Raw genomic sequence first — 17,351 nt, forward strand, 5'->3', positions numbered from 1 at the left:
TGACCAGATGGGAGGCTTGCAGGTGACTGATTGCTCACCGGGAGGGTGCAGCTCAGAATGGCTCTCAGAGCCCATTGCTATCACAAGGAAACTCCCCTGTACTCTGGAATAGAGGACCCTTGGCTTCTTGCACCCCTTTAGCCCTTCAGAATCCAGGGAGGGGCCACCCTGGCTGAGGCCAGGTTAAGAATAGTGGTTATGGGTGGGCTCACTTGAGCCAGTCATCTGGGCAGTCCTGAGGGATGGAGGCCACAGCTAGGGGCCTGGACACCAGAGGGCTGGGTCTGTTCTGGAAGAGCCCAGTTGGGTCCCTAGTACCCAGCCTGCCTCCTCCTAGAGTCCTTCCTCCCTGGTCCCCATCCCAGACCCAGTGGCCTTCTCAAGTTCCTTGGGGTAGCTGTCAGGGTCGGCTGTGTTGTGGTCCTGACTACCTGCCCAGAGGATCTGCAGAGCTGGGACCAGGGCTGACAACAGAGGTGAGGAGAGCCACGTCTGAAGGGCAGGCGATCTGTTCTGAAACCCTAGAGATTCATAGGTTCTTCCTCTTCGACCAGCTGCTCCGAGTGCCTGGCAGGAGGACAAGGGCAGGGTGTTGGAGAGGGGCTGTGGGTGGGGCCTTAATGGAATTACCCTGACTGGGGGCAGGACAAGGGCAGGGTGTTGGAGGGGGGCTGCGGGCGGGGCCTTAGTGGAGTTACCCTGACAGCCCTGCTTTAAAGACTTGAGACAGATTGATTGCATGAAGGTCTGGGTCTTCAGGTTGGGAGGATCCAAGGGGACTAGAAGACCATGGGCCTAGGGCTGGGCCCGGGAGGTGGCTGGTGGTGGTGGGGGGAGAAAGTCTGGCATTACCTATCTTCGGCCAGGATGCCCACAGAGAGGGATGCCAATGCGGTCACAGCTTCCACTTCTGCATCAGCTCCTGGCATTCCGGGCAGCCAAGAGTCTGGACAGGAGGCCAAGTGCTGCATGCAACCCCAGTATTTCCCTAGAACAAGAGCCTGGGTCAGCTGGGGAAGACAAGCTGTTTGAGCTGTTCCCTAGACCGATATCAAGGCTGTGGCCCAGAGCCCAAGAATAGTGGTCACGTCATCAGCTTGGGTTCAGCTCCCCTTCCTGCCCTCACCTCTCAGCAAAGCACCCTCCCAACTCACCCCTTCCCTGCACCCCTGTGCAATGGATCAACGTGGCTATGAAGCCATCTCCACAGATGACCAAGCCCTTTCCCCATCCTCCTCGACTAAAATTCTGCCCTGGAGGGCTGGTGAGATGGATGCACTGACAGAGGGTTTGACTCTCAGCATCTGTATGGTAGCTTCACAGCCATCTCAAACTTTGGTTTCAGAGATCTGATGCCCCCTTCTGGCCTATAAGGGTATCACACACACACGGTGCATAACTGAAGACAAAATACTCATACACACATAAAAAAAAAAAAAAAAAAAAAAAAAGGAATAAACCAGGTATGTCGGCAAACACCTTTACTCCTAGCACTCGGGTGGCTGAGGCAGTTGGATTACTGAGTTTGAGGCCATCCTGGTCTACATAATGAGTTCCAGGACAGCCAGGGCTACACAGACCCTATCTCAAAAAACCAAAAATTAAGAATAAATGAATGAATGAATGAATAAATAAATAAATAATAAAGAGCTACTCCACAGGTATGTGGGTCCCCAAACCACCAGGAGGGTCCACTTGTCCCTATATCTGGCTTTTATGTCAAGATTTGCTCACTTAGCTTCCTAGGAGACGGGGTCCCCCTCATGTGGCCTCCATAGTGCTTGGCCAGGCATAGCAATGAGTGCCTGTAATTCCAGCAGGCTGAGGCTGAGACTGAGGCAGGATCACATGCCTGGGCTAAATAGTGGGACTGAACAAGGGACAAGCTGGGGCTATAGCTCAGCAGTAGAGCTTATGCCTGACAAGACCCTGGGTTCAGTCACTGGTACTGAAAAAAGGGAGGGGGTACAGGAGGTAAGGAAACATGGAAGACAGAAGAGGCAAGCATCCCCCCATAGCTGCTCTACACAGCCACCTCTGGTTCGTGGGTACACTCAACCTGCTATTCGGAGACCACGGTAGACGTGGACTAGCTCAGTGCAAAGCGTGGCGCATGGGAGGTTCCACAGTCAGCTGTAGCTGTGGTTTTTGGCTGTTTCCCCAGCCATACCTGCATATGGGGGTCTATTCTACTCATCATCGCATCCCAGCAGAGATCCTGGGCCTTCACAGGAAGTGCTCAGCAAACACCCAGTTGAAGCCGGATCTTAAACATGTTTTCCGTACGTGGGCTCTTTGAAATGGTTATATTCTGAGACCCATGTTGGCTCTCCCTACAGCTCTCCAGTCAGTGTGACAAGCACTGAAGAGGATAAACCAAGCCCTTTTTGTTTTTTGCAGTCAGCCTGGCCCTTGGCCCAAGACTATAGCCAGAGATGGGAAGCTAGTTCCTGCCATAAGGAAGATCCACTATTCATGGGGGCATGTCTACTTTTACTCCTGCCGTGGTTCCTGGGAACCCTGACCTGGCTGGCACTGGAATCTCTGAGACCCTTGCCCCTGGGATGGTGGTCCCCTGAGGCTCTTCCCAAGTCTGGTCCCAGCAAGTGTCACAGGGGAGAACTTACTGTGCACCCTGATCACAGCTTCCAGAGAGCGGATGGCATTGAGGTTGGGTTTCTGTTTCCAGCCTTCTTCTGAGAGGGGATCCACCTAGAGAAACATTCCATCAGGGACCCCAGACAGCCTGAACAAAGAGGCACGAGCTGCCAGCTCTGTGAGGTCAGAAGACATTGGCCTTGATCTGACCTGAGGAGGTTTCCACTATGCCCCCCCCCCCAATCCGATCTACCTGCTCTTTGACCCAGAATGTCAGAGGCCAGGCTTATCGGCCCCATTGAAGTATAGCTACCTGAGAGTTGGGGAGCTTACCTTGTTGCCCAGAAGAGCTGCCACACAGGCCTCAGAGGCATCGCAGATGGCTTTGAGGTCGTGGCCACCCTCTAAGGCCAACACCACTGCTCCTCCTGCCAAGTTCATTAGCTGCTGTGTCATGTACCCAAAACCTAGAAGGGTGAGGTGTGAGAAAGAGTAGGGGGCTGGAGGAAAGGCAGACCCATTTCCCACTTCTGTCACTTCCCTGCTTGCATCTCTCTTAAAGAGGAGAACCCCAAGCTTCTCTCTAGGCTCGGAGAAGTCAAGGGTCTTATATGCAAGGTCCCACAGCTAGTAGATAGGCATGGGAGGGCTGCTGGGACTCGGATGCCCGCATCACCCCCAGCCCGAGTCTCTCTCACTGGGCTACAACTCTCTCTTTGTCCCCAGGCCCCTTGGCATAGTGGGGTGCGCAGACTCTCATCTGTCCTGAGGCTGTCAATCTTCTAACTTCCTCCCTCTGAAGTGGCAGGCAGCCCAGTCTGGAAGGCTGGCTTTTATAACTGGGCTTCCATCTGGCAGACCTAGGCCTCCAGGGGTCTGACCTATGCAGACCTGGCCTGGTCCTGAGAAGGAGGCCTGTGCTGTGCTAGGCTGGGAGGACCCAGGGGATTCCAGGCCCTCAAGTCCTATTCCAGACCTTACACGTGGCCCTGGACCATGGCCACTGCTCCCTGCCCCTTCCATTTTGGCAGCACATTCCTGTCCCCACACAACCTGGCTCTCAGCCCCCATATCTCCCCTCCCACACACACATCTGGGCCCCCCTTACATTTGGCAGAAACATGGTAGCCACCCAGCGGGGCTGGATGACCCTCCGCAGCATCAAACCCAGCAGACACCAGGACCAGGTCTGGAGCAAACTCTCGGGCGATGGGCATCACCACTATCCTGAAGTTGTAAAGGAAAGGAGCTGTCAGCCTGGGCCTGAGACATGGCGCAGGCCAGCCCACGCTAGCTCCTCCTGCCAACCTCGCTGAGGGGACCTGCTCTTAAGACACATGAGGATGAGGAGCTGCTCTGCTCTCCTCACCCCGGGTGGCTCTAGTGCACTAGCCTCAGGACTTGGTCACACAGAGACTTTAACTAGAGGCAGAATGGAGGCGAAGATGACATTGAGGAGGTGCGTACGTGCGGTGCAAGCGTGCATGCGTGCAAGTATGGCGTGTGAGTAACCCAGCCAGCTGCGCTGGCTTGCTCTGATCACTAAGCCTCAGGGAGCGAGAACACTCAGCCCTTGGGCTGAAGTTGAGCACTGTTACGTTTAGAGCTGACCTAGGCAACTTGCCGCCTTAGAGTGAAGCAGGAGACTAGACCCACTGAGGTCCCAGGAAGCCAAGCTCTATTGTTCATCTTCTCCATGGCCCCCCCAGCCCCTGACCTCCCCCTGACCCAGTGCCATTTTAGCATTTAAGTGCGGCACAGACACCAGGAAGTCTCACTCAGGACTCCTGTGGGATTAAATCTCATGGAGAAAACCTCCAGAAGAGGACTTTCTGGGGTTCCATTTTCCTAAACAGACGTAGGGACCCGGAGTGAAGGAGACAGGGACTCCTTACAAGAGCCAAAGGTCTTCCCATAGTGGTTTCTTTCTTTTTTTTGTTTTTTTTGTTTTTTTGTTTTTTCGAGACAGGGTTTTTCTGTGTAGCCTTGACCATCCTGGACTCACTTTGTAGACCAGGCTGGCCTCGAACTCACAGCGATCTGCCTGCCTCTGCCTCCCGAGTGCTGGGATTAAAGGCGTGCGCCACCACGCCCGGCTCTTTTTTTTTTTTTTTTTTTAATATTTTATTTAATTTTAATGTATGTGCGTTGGTGTGTGGGTGTCAAATTTTGGAGTTACAGACAGTTGTGAGCTGCCATGTGGGTGCTGGGAATGAACCCGGGTCCTTTGGAAGAGCAGGCAGTGCTCTTAACCACTGAGCCATCTCCCCAGCCCCCCATAGTGGTTTCTAATGTAACCTCATTCCTCCATGTAGACAGCATTTAAGAACACCAAGTTTCTACTCTTGCCGGAGTCCCACCTCCTCCAGGCAGCCTTCTTTGACTAAATGTGTCAGGTTTGCTCTACCCAAATGTCCTCAGGATGTGCAACTTTCTCATTCTTGTACCTCTCCTCCCCCTGCCCCCTTTTCTTTCTTTCTTCTTTCTTTTTTCTGAGACAGAATTTTTCTGTATCACCCTGGCTGTCCTGGAACCTGCCTTATAGACCAGGCTGGCCTCAAGCTCACAGAGATCCTCCTGCCTCTGCCTCCTTGGGATTAAAGGTGTGCGCCACCACATCCAGCTGTGTCCCAACTTTTTTTTTTTTTTTTAAACTGGAGCTGGCCTACACCGTCTAGTAAGCAAGTGGGAACAGGCTGACAATGGATCACTTCCAACCTAGGGCTGCGGGACAGGGAGGAGGGGCACGCAGTCTCGCTGGACTGGCCTCCTTTAGAGCTAGGGAGTTCACCTGAAGGCGGGCTAGGTACTCAGGGTCCCCCATGGGTGGATCCAAGCCCCCAGCCCAAGCACGTTGATGTTGAAGCCTTCGCCCTCTGCCAGTCCCCACCTGGAAACAAGATGCAAGGAAGGCATGAGGAGAACCGAGTCCCGAGGCTCATCCACCGTCTTCAGAAGCCAAGGACCAGCAGGATAAGCACTTGCTCAGAGTCACACAAGACGTGGGCAGAGAGAGGGAGGGCGTGGGGGCGGGGCCGGCGGGGGGAGAGGAGTGGGCAGGGAGACGCTGACTCAGCGAGAGCAGTTACCCTCATCACAGCCCCACTGCCTGGGAAGAATTTGCCATCGTCATGGCGATGCAGGGAGATGTACAGCACACTGGGGTCCTGGTAGAAAGTTTGCTGCGTGCCGTTGCCATGGTGAACATCCTGTACAATGTAACGGCAGTGATTAGGGAAAATCCGGAAGCAGAAAGATTAGAGCAAAGGATCCACCTCAAAGTCAGGAACCATTGTGAGCACCGGATCCTAGGAGAACTGCAGTTTCTAGGATCGCATGACGAGTTAGCACAAGGAACCTACTGTTGGCAGAGATCTCCCAGTTCCACAATGGACAGACTCTTCCTGTCTGTGGCAGGGTCTCATTATGTAGGCTTGGCTAGCCTGGACTCACTGTGTAGACCAGGCTGCCCCTGCATTCACAGAGACCCACCTGCTCTGCCTCCCAAGTACTGAGATTAAAGGCTTGGGCCACCATACCTAGGAAAGAATCTCTCTATATAAAAGTACGTGTGTGTGTGTGTGTGTGTGTGTATAAATAAACTTTTCCCACTGCACCTTACACAAGGTCATGAGTATGTGGTTAGTGATTAAGCTTAACCTGACCCAGACCCAGTCCTCTATGAAGTGCTGGGCTCTGCCCTCCCCTCACAAGACCACACACGTGTAGGGTTCAAATGCAAAAAGCTCCCTCACTGTTCTCAATGTCTGCTTAGAAATGTCCCCTTTACATCTGTCCCTGCAGACGAGACACGGCCTGGTAGTTAGACTCGTGCACGTCAGAGCTAAGTGGCCCAGGGCTCCTGTCTTGGTCTCATGTCTCATGAGGTAAGTGACTAGTCAAGATAGTAATCTCCGTAGGTGCTTTCCTCATCTGTGGAATGGGCTTCGTTCAGGACAGAGAGGAAAGCCGCTACTGTCCAAGATGTGACTGAGGACACCGATGCTAGCAGACATTACTGTTATGGCTACAGGGTGGAATTGGCTTGCTCTGCGCAAAAAGCAGCAACAAAGGTTAAAGAATCCCCACTCCCTGCACACCTGACTACGCACCCTGCAGCTTCCCACACACCACCTTTTCTTGGCCTCCTGGCACTTCTATTATGTGGGTACCACTTTCACTCAAATATTCATAAGGTAGAGGCTAATGCCAAACTCAGACACGAAGCATCATCTCTGATGACAGGCTCAGGGTTCTGCCTGCAGCCCTGGGTCTGATGACTCTAGGTGCCAGGACCTGCTCAGGGTTCTGCCTGCAGCCCTGGGTCTGATGACTCTAGGTGCCAGGACCTGCTCAGGGTTCTGCCTGCAGCCCTGGGTCTGATGACTCTAGGTACCAGGACCTACCCAGTCAACAATGAGGATCTTGCTGGCCTTGCCTTGTTGTTGTAGCTGTCGGCAGGCGATGGCCACGGAGTTGAAGAAGCAGAAGCCCCTAGAGGAAGAAGAGAGGGTCCTGCCAGCCCATCCCCGTACTCCTCTGCCAACAGGAGGGCTCTGGCAGCCTGGCCCCACCTCGTACCACACAGGCCCACCTCCCCAACACCTTACATGGCTGTAGAATGATCCGCATGGTGTCCTGGGGGCCGCACCACAGCAAAACCGTTCTGAAACGGGGGGTGGGGGGTGGGGGGGAAGCACCTGTCAGTCAAGTAGCCATCCCTCAGTCCACATCTGCCTGAGCCTGCTTCTCATCCCAGCCCCTTCTTCCTTCCTCTAAGGAGTGAAAGGCGTGAATGCCAGCATGCCAAGACCTCGTCCTCAAGGCTGTTGCCATGGCTTTTAGGCTGCACTTGAACAGGGTACCCGTCCCTGGTAGGCCCTGGCTGTAATCACACTGAAAACTATTGACTATTAGATGAGACCACGTGCCTGGCCCTGTGCTGGCTTACTTTATACATGTTGCATCTTCTCCTCACAGCATCCCTAGAGCACAAACATTATCATCAACCTCAGTGCAGAGATGAGAGAGCAAACCTAGGTGAATCAACAAGCCCCAGTTACGTGGCTGCAAATGGTAGAGCTTGGGTTTTAAAATTGGGGTGGAGTGGTTATCAGCTGCCAAGCCCTTGTGATACCAAGGGCATAGTTCCTGCCTTGGGCTACAAGCTCTCAGACAATGGGGCTGTGTGTTTCAGGAATATCACCACAAGGCCTCTGTCCTAGAGGATGAACACAGCCCTAATTTAACAGGCAGGATCCCATCCCTAAAAGGAGCCAGTGGACCTATGGTATCAAAAAAATGGCCACGATTGCCAGGCACGGTGGGGCATGCGGTAATCCCAGCACTCTGGAGGCAGAGGCAGGAGGATTTCTGTGAGTACAAAGCCAGTCAAAGGGAGTCCAGGACAGCCAAGGCTACACAGAAAAACCCTGTCTTAAAAAAAAAAAAAAAAAAAAAAAAGGCCATGATGGGGCTGGAGAAATGGCTCAGCAGTTAAGAACCTGTGTTCAATTCTCAGAACCTACATGGCAGCTCACAAACTCTCTATAACTCCAGTTCTAGGAAATCTGACACCCTCACTCAGATATACATGCAGGCAAAACCACATAAAATAAAAATAGATAAAGAAAAAATTAAATATAAATAAATAAATAAAATACAACGGCATTTGAGGATGTTGAGGCCACAATGCACCCACAAAACAGGTCTTGAGTGATCTGGGACCACCAGGACTGTCTAAAACACCAACACTCCTGTGCCCAGTGCTTGACTACTTAAGAGACATGAGCCTAGGGGTCAAACGTCACCTTGGTTCCAGCCCTGATTTCCCTTTCAAAGTATGACAGTAATAGTCACAAGGAATGAGATGTCTTACGTTTGGCATCTGGGCCCACTTCCACCACCCTGGCACCAACTTTGTAGCTTACCAGCCTTGATCTAAACTTCCTACCTTTAGCTCTCGGGATGCTACTTTGAAGGCAAGGTCAGTGACACTGCCCGCGGCCCAGCGGGCTGCATTGGAGGAATGCAACTCGTTCCAGATGGTGTCAGTATCCACCTGTGGGGCCAGGGTCAGGGACCCGCATCATCCTAGGCTGTCCACGGGAGTCAGGGCCCAGTGAGGCAGTACCCACCCCATGGCCAGGACCCCAGGGGTAGGGAGCTGGGCAGACAAAGCTGCCTCCCCAGTGCCCCACCGCCCAAAGGCAAGGCCTCCTGTGTCCCCAGTCCCAGCAGCACTTCTTCCCAGTAAGTCCCAACACCAGCTCGTGTGTGGCCAGCACTCTGCCTCCCCAGTCAGGGGAGGGGGCATGGCGTTACCTGGGCGGGATGGGGTTTGGGCCGGGAGGGGGTTTTAAGCCCCAGCTGACTCTGCTCAGGCCCTGCGGGATGGTCGGAGCTGGAGGGGCCGTCTGCACCACTGTCTTCCACTCAGGGCCCCTAGCCCAGGCTGGGAGGCCCCCCAAACCCAGTCCCTGGGCCTCAAGGCTAGGGAGGGGCCGGGGGGCATGATGGGGAGATGGGAAGAGCGAGGCGGACCGAGAGAGACGAGCAAGGCAGAAAGAGTCGCAAGAGGCTGGAGAGAGAGAGAGAGAAAGGACAGAGAGGGAGAGGAGGGAGGAGAAAACAGAAGCAACAACAGTTGGAAAAACCAGAAAGTGGCAAGAAATGGGAGTTGTGAACAGGGCAGTGAGTGGCTCCCCAACAGCCCCCTTGACAGCTCCCGCTTGCCCTCCTGCACTCAGTCTCCATCTCATCTCCACACGCCTTGCCTGGCACCATGACAGGGACCTTTTGAGGCAAGGAGGGCCATGCCAGAGGGCAGCAGAGAGAACAGGTGAGGGAGTCAGTAAAGCTGAAGGAAGACTGCGTCCTAGGTAGGAAGTCCTAAACCTCTAAGTGCGTGGGCGGTACAGCCACAGTCCTCCACTAGGCAGCCCAAGGTCTGGATGTCAGGAGGGTACAATCTCGAGTGGCCTAAGAGAGGCTAACTCCTCGGAGCCTGTGTGGAATGGCCAAGCCTTGACCACTGGGGGTCTTACAAGGGGCCACAGTCTCAAGCCCTCCTGTGACCCTGCCTTGAGCCTCAATTCACCTCTACTAAATACCTTCTAAGCATGAGGCACATTAGCAGGACTCGGTCCGGCTACCTCAAGGAGCTTCCAGCTATAAGAGCATAAAGGCCCTGCCCTAACCCAGAGTTGCTGAACCACATGGTACAAGTGGCAAGAGGGGTGGGAATGGGCCAAGAGAACCCGGACGGAAGGCTGAAGCCCTTGGCAATGCCCACTTGAGATCTCTGGGCATACTTACCCCAACCCCACCGCAGGGGAGCATCACAAACGTCCGCTGTGCCAGGAGTCCTGTGGGGGAGAGGCCCAGGTCATGTGAGTGAGGAACACGGAAGCCCTAAGAGGAGTTAAGTACGGAGGAAGAGGCAAGAAAGGGAAAGATGGGTTGTGGCGGTTGGGGTAGGAGTGGGGACCAGGGTTGCAAACTGGCATGGGGAGATCTAGGATGCTGGAGGAACTTCAGCTGGCTAAGAGCACAGAAGTAGGTGAGATGGGCAACCTGAGGGTGATTCAGGGCCAGACACCACCATGTGTCTCCCTCTTTACCTGTCAGCTTCCCGTTATCCAGTTTGAGCCGGCTGAGTGGGTTGGTGCCATAGAGGAGCACGTGCCTTTCACAGTGGACCGACTGCAGCTCCTCTAGAGAAGCCTTCCGGCCTCGGAGACACTGAGGAATGACCCACATGGCTCCTAAACCTTGCTCCTCACCCCTGCCCCTCCGGCCACCACCAGACCACCCACTCTCTCATGCCTTGCTGACCCTAAGACCTCTCGCCCCTCCCCTTCCGTTGCACATCCCGCCCCCCCCCAACCTCCTCACCTCACACTGGCTGCGGAGACCCCGCTCCTGCAGCCGGGACCAGATGCTCTGGATGCGACCCGCGTGCTCCGGGTGTTTACTGTTGTCTCCACAGGAACACTGGTGCTTCAGCATCACGGAGTCATAGACCAGGCCTGCAGGAAGCGAAGGTCAGCAGGGCTCGAACGCCAGGGAGACTGCCACCATGGCTACAGATGGAGAACAGCCCACACCCACAGAGCCGGGCATGCACCCGCGTCGCTTGCTGCGCCACGCATGACTGAATTCCCTTTCCAGCCTCTCTGTGGAAAGCTAGCCCTGTTTCCCTATGGACATGCCCAAATGCCTCAGATTGCCCGATGTACACACCAGGGCAGTGCCCACAACATTGCTGTGCATGGCCTCCTGGGTGCCCTTGCTCCTCACAAGGTCCAACACATCTCCTATGCCCTTGAGAGTTCATGTTGTAAATTCAAAGCGATCTAACACTGGACACCTGCCTCTGGGTGTCACAAGCTCCCAGCACACAGAAAAACAATTCCAGGGAAACCTAAAGACTCGATGAGGGATAGACAGACACCCACTGTCACTGGTCATGTGGTCAGTCCCCCAACTGCACATGGAAGCCACTCAGAAAACTATTTTACCTTGAAAACAATATGCAAATATATGGAGACTGTTTACATAACACCTACATTGTATTAGTATTAAAAGCAAAATAGGGGTGATTTAAATATGTGGAATATATGCATAGGTTAAACATAAACACATTGCTGTTTTACATGAACAACTTGAGCATCTGTGGTTTTGATATGTTTATAAGGTGAAGCTGGGGTCCCAGAATCAACCCCCTGGGGTACTAAAGAACTGTATTTCAGCCTGCCCCGAGAGAAGTCACCAGAAGCAGGCCTTATACATACACACCATTGGTGGGAGGGTCACTGTCTACACATCTCAGCTCACCAGGGACTTTCAAAATGCTCACACTGTCTGACCCAGGAATGCGACTCCTTACAAGGGACCCTGGAGAGATCATCCCAAATGGAAGACTTACACATAAGAAAATGAAAGACCAGGTGTGGTGTGCACACCTTTAATTCCAGGACTTGGAAGGCAGAGGATCTTTCTGAGTCCCAGACCACCCAGGACTTCATAGTGAAAGTCTATCTCAAAAACTAACAAAGACAAGCCTGGTGGTGGTGGCTCTGATCCCAGCACTGGGGAGGCAGAGGCAGACAGATCTCTGTGAGTTCAAGACCAGCCTGGTCTACAGAGGGAGTTCCAGGAAAGCCAGGGCTATAGAGAGAGACCTTGTCTTAAAAATAAAGCAGAACAAGGCGGGGGGGCGGGTAGAAATGAAAATTACAACTAAAACTGATTAGACGGCCGACTAATAAGAATTAAAATGAGACCTGAGCTGGGCATGGAGATTTTCACCTGTAGTCTCAGCACTTGGGAATCTAAGAGAAAAACTGCTATAAGCCCAAAGGTAGCCTGGGAGGGACAGACTGTCTCAAAAAGTTACAAGTAAAAAACTATGATAAAATATGAGAGTCTCGGTTTCAAGGATTCACATACACATATGTAGGTATGTGTATGTGTGTATGTACATATATATACACATATATATGTATATGTATATATGTGTGTGTGTGTGTATACATATGCTGGCTAACAAAGCAGAACGCAGAGCTAGAAGTAGTAGCTTAGAGACAAGACAGTTGCCCAGCATAAGCAGGAATCTAAGTTCAATTACTAGCACTGTCAAAAAAATTAACAAGGACTCAATCAAGCAGGGTGCAAAGTACAGCTGACGTGTTTGTGACTTTAGACAACGGGTAACTAAAACCTAGAATGCAGCACAGCAGAGTTTAGGGCAATAAGATACTTGGTGGGCTTTTTGTTTGTTTGTTTTTCGGTGTTCGAGACAGGGTTTTTCCTTATAGCCTTGGCTGTCCTGGTCTCACTTCGTACGTAGATCAGACTGGCCTCGAAATCCCAGCAATTCTGCCTCTGCCTCCCGAGTGCTGGAGTTACAGGTGTGTGGGCACCATCACGCCGGGCTTGTGATTCTTTTTTTTTTTTTTTTTAAGATTTATTTATTATGTATACAGTGTTCTGCCTGCATGTACACCTGCAGGCCAGAAGAGGGCACCAGATTCCATTATAGATGGTTGTACGCCACCATGTGGTTTCTGGGAATCGAACTCAGGACCTTTAGGTGATTTTTAAAAATTTTTTTTATTTTTCTGTATTTCTGACAATGCTTGAAATGCTCTTGAGGTTTTTGTTTGTTTGTTTGTTTGTTTTTAAACAAGCACAGCAATCCTACGTAATGTTTTTGGCTTTAAAATTTTTTGTTTTAAAAGGGTTGATCATGGTAGGAGATTGAAATTCCTGTCTTGGTCCGAGTGCCAGTTTTGTCATTTAACCATAAGCTAGTCACTGTTAATTTAGGTTTCCTGAATCGTGACATCCTCAGCTGCTTCGTGGGTACCACGGAGCTCAAAACAAAATTAAGGTAATGCTCTGTGGCCTCTGGAAGTGTCCTGAAAGGCAGCTCACAGACACAGATTCATGCCCCAGCCACTCCCTGCTGCATCCCCGACAGACAGTCCCTCTGTGGTCTTACCTGTGGCGGGCCTCTCTGAGCTGTTGAGGGCTTGGGTCTGACAGGTAGGCTCTGGGCTCAGCAGGGAGACAGGTGCCGCTGGGGAAGACTGGGTTCTGGACAGGGGCCGGTGTCCGACCTGGGCCAGAGGTAGCAGCGCGGACTCCCTGGGCCTTCCCTGAGAGAGCTGTCCAGCTAGGTGCTGCTGCTCCCAGAGTGGCACCTGAGGGAAGACACGGCCACAGTCTCCAGTCTCTCAATCTGGCTACCTGCTCTTACCCTCCCGATAGGCTCCTCTGAGCTCCCTGAGGACCTGCACCCAGACTGATGGCCCAATTTCACAGGAATAACCTTGGGCTCTGAGTCTACCCTGAGTGGGATCATATCTCTCAGGACTGTGCTAACCAGAGGAGGACCTCCCTGAGACACTACATGTGTATGGACTGTCAGCGTGCTGGTGGAATCCTGTTTCCCAATTCGTAACGTCCTAAGCTCCCCTGCCTTTGGAGAAAGGGTCTTTACAGTTAAGCCTTCATTGAAAACGTTTGCTGTCCTTGTAAAAAGGACCCACGAGTGGAGGCCTACAGATGCTCCTTCCTTCACAGCTCTCAGAACACACCCCTCTCGTCCCCACCCGACACACACACACCTTGACTTGGCCCTTTCAGCCTTCAGTGCTTCATGGTGTTCAATACCTGCTTTTCAAGGCACCTGTGTGTGTGGTTCCTGCTGTAGTAGTCCTGGCAAATGACCACTGCCTTGACCCCCCCCCCCCGTGCTATTCATCTAAAGCCCAGTGGTCTGCGGCTGTCCCAGTTTTTGTGTAAAGGTGGGAGTGTGATGGGTGGCTCTGTGATAGGCCAGACAAAGGGAACAGGTTCTTCTTGAGGGAGAGGGAGCAAGTGCTTGCGCGCGCGCGCACCACACACACACACACACACACACCACACACACGCAAAGGGGCATGTGTGCATCTGCACCTTGGTGTGGGTCTTCGTATCTCCTTCCCTTCCCCATTCTGTGCCAAGCCCCAAGCTTTCTGACTGAACTGTCTTCAGTGCCCTATACCTACCTGTTGGTGCTGCTGCAGAGAACCGGGGCCTCTGCTCTCAGGAGGCCGAGGCCTGACTCCCTGTGCTCCAGGCTGCCGTTCACCACAGGTCCCATTCCTCCACCATCTGTCTCTAGGTCCTCAGCTGAGGGTATCTGCCGCAGTCGGGGCTTCTCACTGGGCTTGGCAGGCCTCTGGGGAGTGGAGATGGCTGGCTGAAGAGCAGGACAGAGAGGAGGGTGGGTGGCAGGCAGCAGGTTGGGTCAGGCTCCACTCAGCTTGCTGGGTCTCCAACAGCCATATCTTCTCGCCCTCCAGGCCTTTTCTTCCTCCTAAGTGCCCTTCTTTCCGTCCACAGGGGCTCAGTGAGGCCCTTAGCACCTCCCCTACCCTGGCTCCCCTCACCTTGATCAGTTGGACATGAGGTTTGAGCCGATCCTGGCGGGGCTGCAGGGGGCCCAGGAGAGGGGAGGCAGTGGCGCTGGGGGCAGGGGTTCGAGCGGGTCCGGTTAAGTGGCCGGTGGAGGCCTGACCCAGAGAGCCGCTCGGTGGTCAGTAAGGGCTGGGCAAAGTGGAAGGGCAGGGGTCCAAGCCCAGGCACTAGAAAGAATGGGATGAATGTGAGGAACCAACCCTGGCGGGGGGCGGGGGAGGAAGAGACGCACAGAAAGAGACAGGGACTCGGAGGCAGCATGGAGGCAGGGCTTGGCAAGGAGATAGAGACAGTGAGGTACTGGAAGGTGGGGCTTCCCCAGAGCTTGGCCCGTTGGCAGGGACACAAATCCTGGGCATTCTGGGAGAGGTAGTAGCAAGACTCACCATTCCACAGTGGGGCATGAGAGACGGAGGGGTCGAGCAGGAGAATGGGCTGCAGGCGAGAGGGTAAGGTGCCTGTAGCCTCTGGCTCCAGACCATGGTGCAGGAAGAGAGGAGCATGGGGGTTCCCCAGGACAGGACCCGAGGGCCCAAAGTCGAATGGGTCCTGCGGTCACCATCAGCCTGAAAGAAAGGTAACGAGTCAGAGTTTGAGAGGATCCCAGGAGAGGAAGGAAAAGGTGAGGCATTAGGACACAGAACAGACACAGAGGCCGGAGAAGCACGGAGTGGGGGCAGGGTGCCCCAGCCACTCACCCTGGCAGGGGCAGGCAGCCCCAGTGTGATTGCGGGCAGCAAGGACACTGTCGGCAAAGCGAACGGGGCCAGAGAAGTCTCCTGCAGCCGCAGCCGCTGGCCCAAGAGCGCCTGCCATGGGAGCAGGGTGACGGGTCACCAGCCCTGGAACTCTACCCCTGGTAACGCAGTCCCGCAGTCCCCCCAGAACACCCGACAAGCCCTGCTAAGGACTGCCCAGGCCCTGAAAGCCTCAGGCCAGGCTACGTGCTGGAAAAAGGCCAAGACTCAGAACAGCCCCAGGAGAGGCCATTTCCCAACAAGGACTTACCTCTGAGCCCAGGGCAGGGTTGGGGCCGTGCTCGCTGTCATTGGGGGAGCTGCACCCCGAGGCAGGTGTACTGCTACTACTGGGGGAGGAATCTGAGGGAGAGGGAAGCAAGAAGGCACAGTCAGGGGTCAGGAGTGACTGAGCCTGCGCAGGACTCCCAGCCACAGCTCCTCCCTTTCTGGGATGTATTTCTGCTTTCTCCCTAGAGAACAGAAAGCTACTGGACCACCACTGGCCGGCAGCGGCTCCGAGCAGTCGTTTTCACGAAGCCCCCACCCCCATCCCGCAGGGTTATGTTTTAGCCTCAATGGGCCCTTTCGCAGGCAGGTGTGTGGGATGCACCACGTAGCAGACCCACAAGGGAACTTCCCTCTGGGGAACATGGCCCAAAGAAGGGACAACACACGGATTAGAAAAGCAACTCCACGGGTCTCGCTGGCTCTTACCTCCAAGCGTCTCTGCGGGCCTCCTCCGAAGGCTGGGCGGGGCACTCTCCTTTCTGAGCAGCGGATTCTTCCGCCTCTCCAGGGATTTCTTAGGCTTATAGCGTAGCTTCAGGTTGGGCTCAGACACTGAGGAGGAACTAGTGTCACTCCACCGCTACTAGTGTCACTACTACTAATGTCACTACGCCGGCTAACCTTCTCTTTTCTCTACTTTTTGCGTTTTTTTGAGACAGGGTCTCACTACGTAGACCAAGGTGGCCTCAAACTCACAGAGCTCCACCTGCCTGCGCCACCCTGCCCTGCCTCTTCTGTGCGCGTTAACTTCCCTCCCAGCCACTTCTAGCTTAAAGAGAGAAAAGGCAAACACAAACAAACAAACCCCCTAAAAACCAGTGTGCCAACTATCTCTACTCCCCTCAGGGGTCTCGATTTGCCCAGCTCACCCGTTTTACGCAGGGGAAAGTGTTCCGGGGGTTCAGTGGGCAGGCTGGGACAGGAGGCAGGAAGCTGCTAAGCACAGAGCGGGCAGCACCTTCGGTGTCCAAGGGTTCAAGAGTTCTGCGGGGTGAGTGCCAAGGCTACTTCAGAGGCCTGGGATGCCCAAAGGCCCTGAAATCTCACTTTGCACAGGTGCCTTCCCCAGGACACCTGCCAGGGAAGCATCCACCAAGAGGGCTGGGCAGTAGGGAACCAGCAGGACAGGAGTCGTCTCCAGGTGGCAGTAGTGGGTTACCCACGCTAATGACGGTGTCCTGCCCCAAGTATAAAGCCCACGCCTTGGAGCTTAGGGTCCCTGGGAGACAGTGCAGGAGCCTTTTCTAGGAACCAGGGATTCTGTGCGTGTGAAGGGGTGAGGTGCAGGGAGAAAACTAAAGGGGAGAGGAGGGCAGGTACTGGTTGAGGGGACTTGGGAGACTATGTTTCGGTATATAGTAAGAAATAGGTGATAGGTGTTGGGGAGCAGAGGGGCCATATCACAGGTGAGTATGTAGGGAAGAGGGGGCTCTGAGAGGACCTGAAGGACAGCAAGTTACCTGTAGGGGATACTGGGGCTGCTGGGATGGACCGTTCTCTCAAGGGCTGCCTGCTGTTTCTTCAGGATCACCTCAGCCAGCTTTTGCTTGACCACACTGCTGGCTACGGCACCTGCAGAGGCAGGGAAATGGGAAGGCTGGCAATGGGTGGCTAAGCAGCCTCCTGGGTATGTTCTCTGCCCACTGCTTAGGCCACACTTTCAGTACATGGTGTCTCAGAGACTCCTCAGGCGAGAGAGCTAGCTACACCTGAGGCCCCAGCCCTCCTGTGAGTCACCCTCATATCCACCTCTGC

General features: G+C 54.0%; 1 protein-coding gene across 1 annotated transcript; it reads right to left on the reverse strand.

Moving 5' to 3' along the window:
• Nucleotides 1–837: 837 nt before the first annotated feature.
• On the reverse strand, nt 838–17,339 carry LOC127201025 (histone deacetylase 7-like). The gene is given in 26 exon segments (XM_051159382.1): nt 838–988; nt 2,628–2,712; nt 2,932–3,065; nt 3,707–3,831; nt 5,397–5,488; nt 5,688–5,807; nt 7,005–7,092; nt 7,209–7,264; nt 8,552–8,659; nt 9,916–9,965; nt 10,221–10,341; nt 10,495–10,628; nt 13,106–13,307; nt 14,157–14,206; nt 14,209–14,350; nt 14,541–14,625; nt 14,627–14,735; nt 14,955–15,095; nt 15,098–15,134; nt 15,267–15,377; nt 15,577–15,668; nt 16,023–16,148; nt 16,466–16,516; nt 16,519–16,580; nt 17,057–17,253; nt 17,334–17,339. Coding segments are annotated over 26 exon segments (2,664 nt in total). The 3' UTR covers nt 838–848.
• Nucleotides 17,340–17,351: the final 12 nt, after the last annotated feature.

Source organism: Acomys russatus, chromosome 17 (genome assembly GCF_903995435.1).
Source record: "Acomys russatus chromosome 17, mAcoRus1.1, whole genome shotgun sequence".
Lineage (NCBI taxonomy): Eukaryota > Metazoa > Chordata > Mammalia > Rodentia > Muridae > Acomys > Acomys russatus.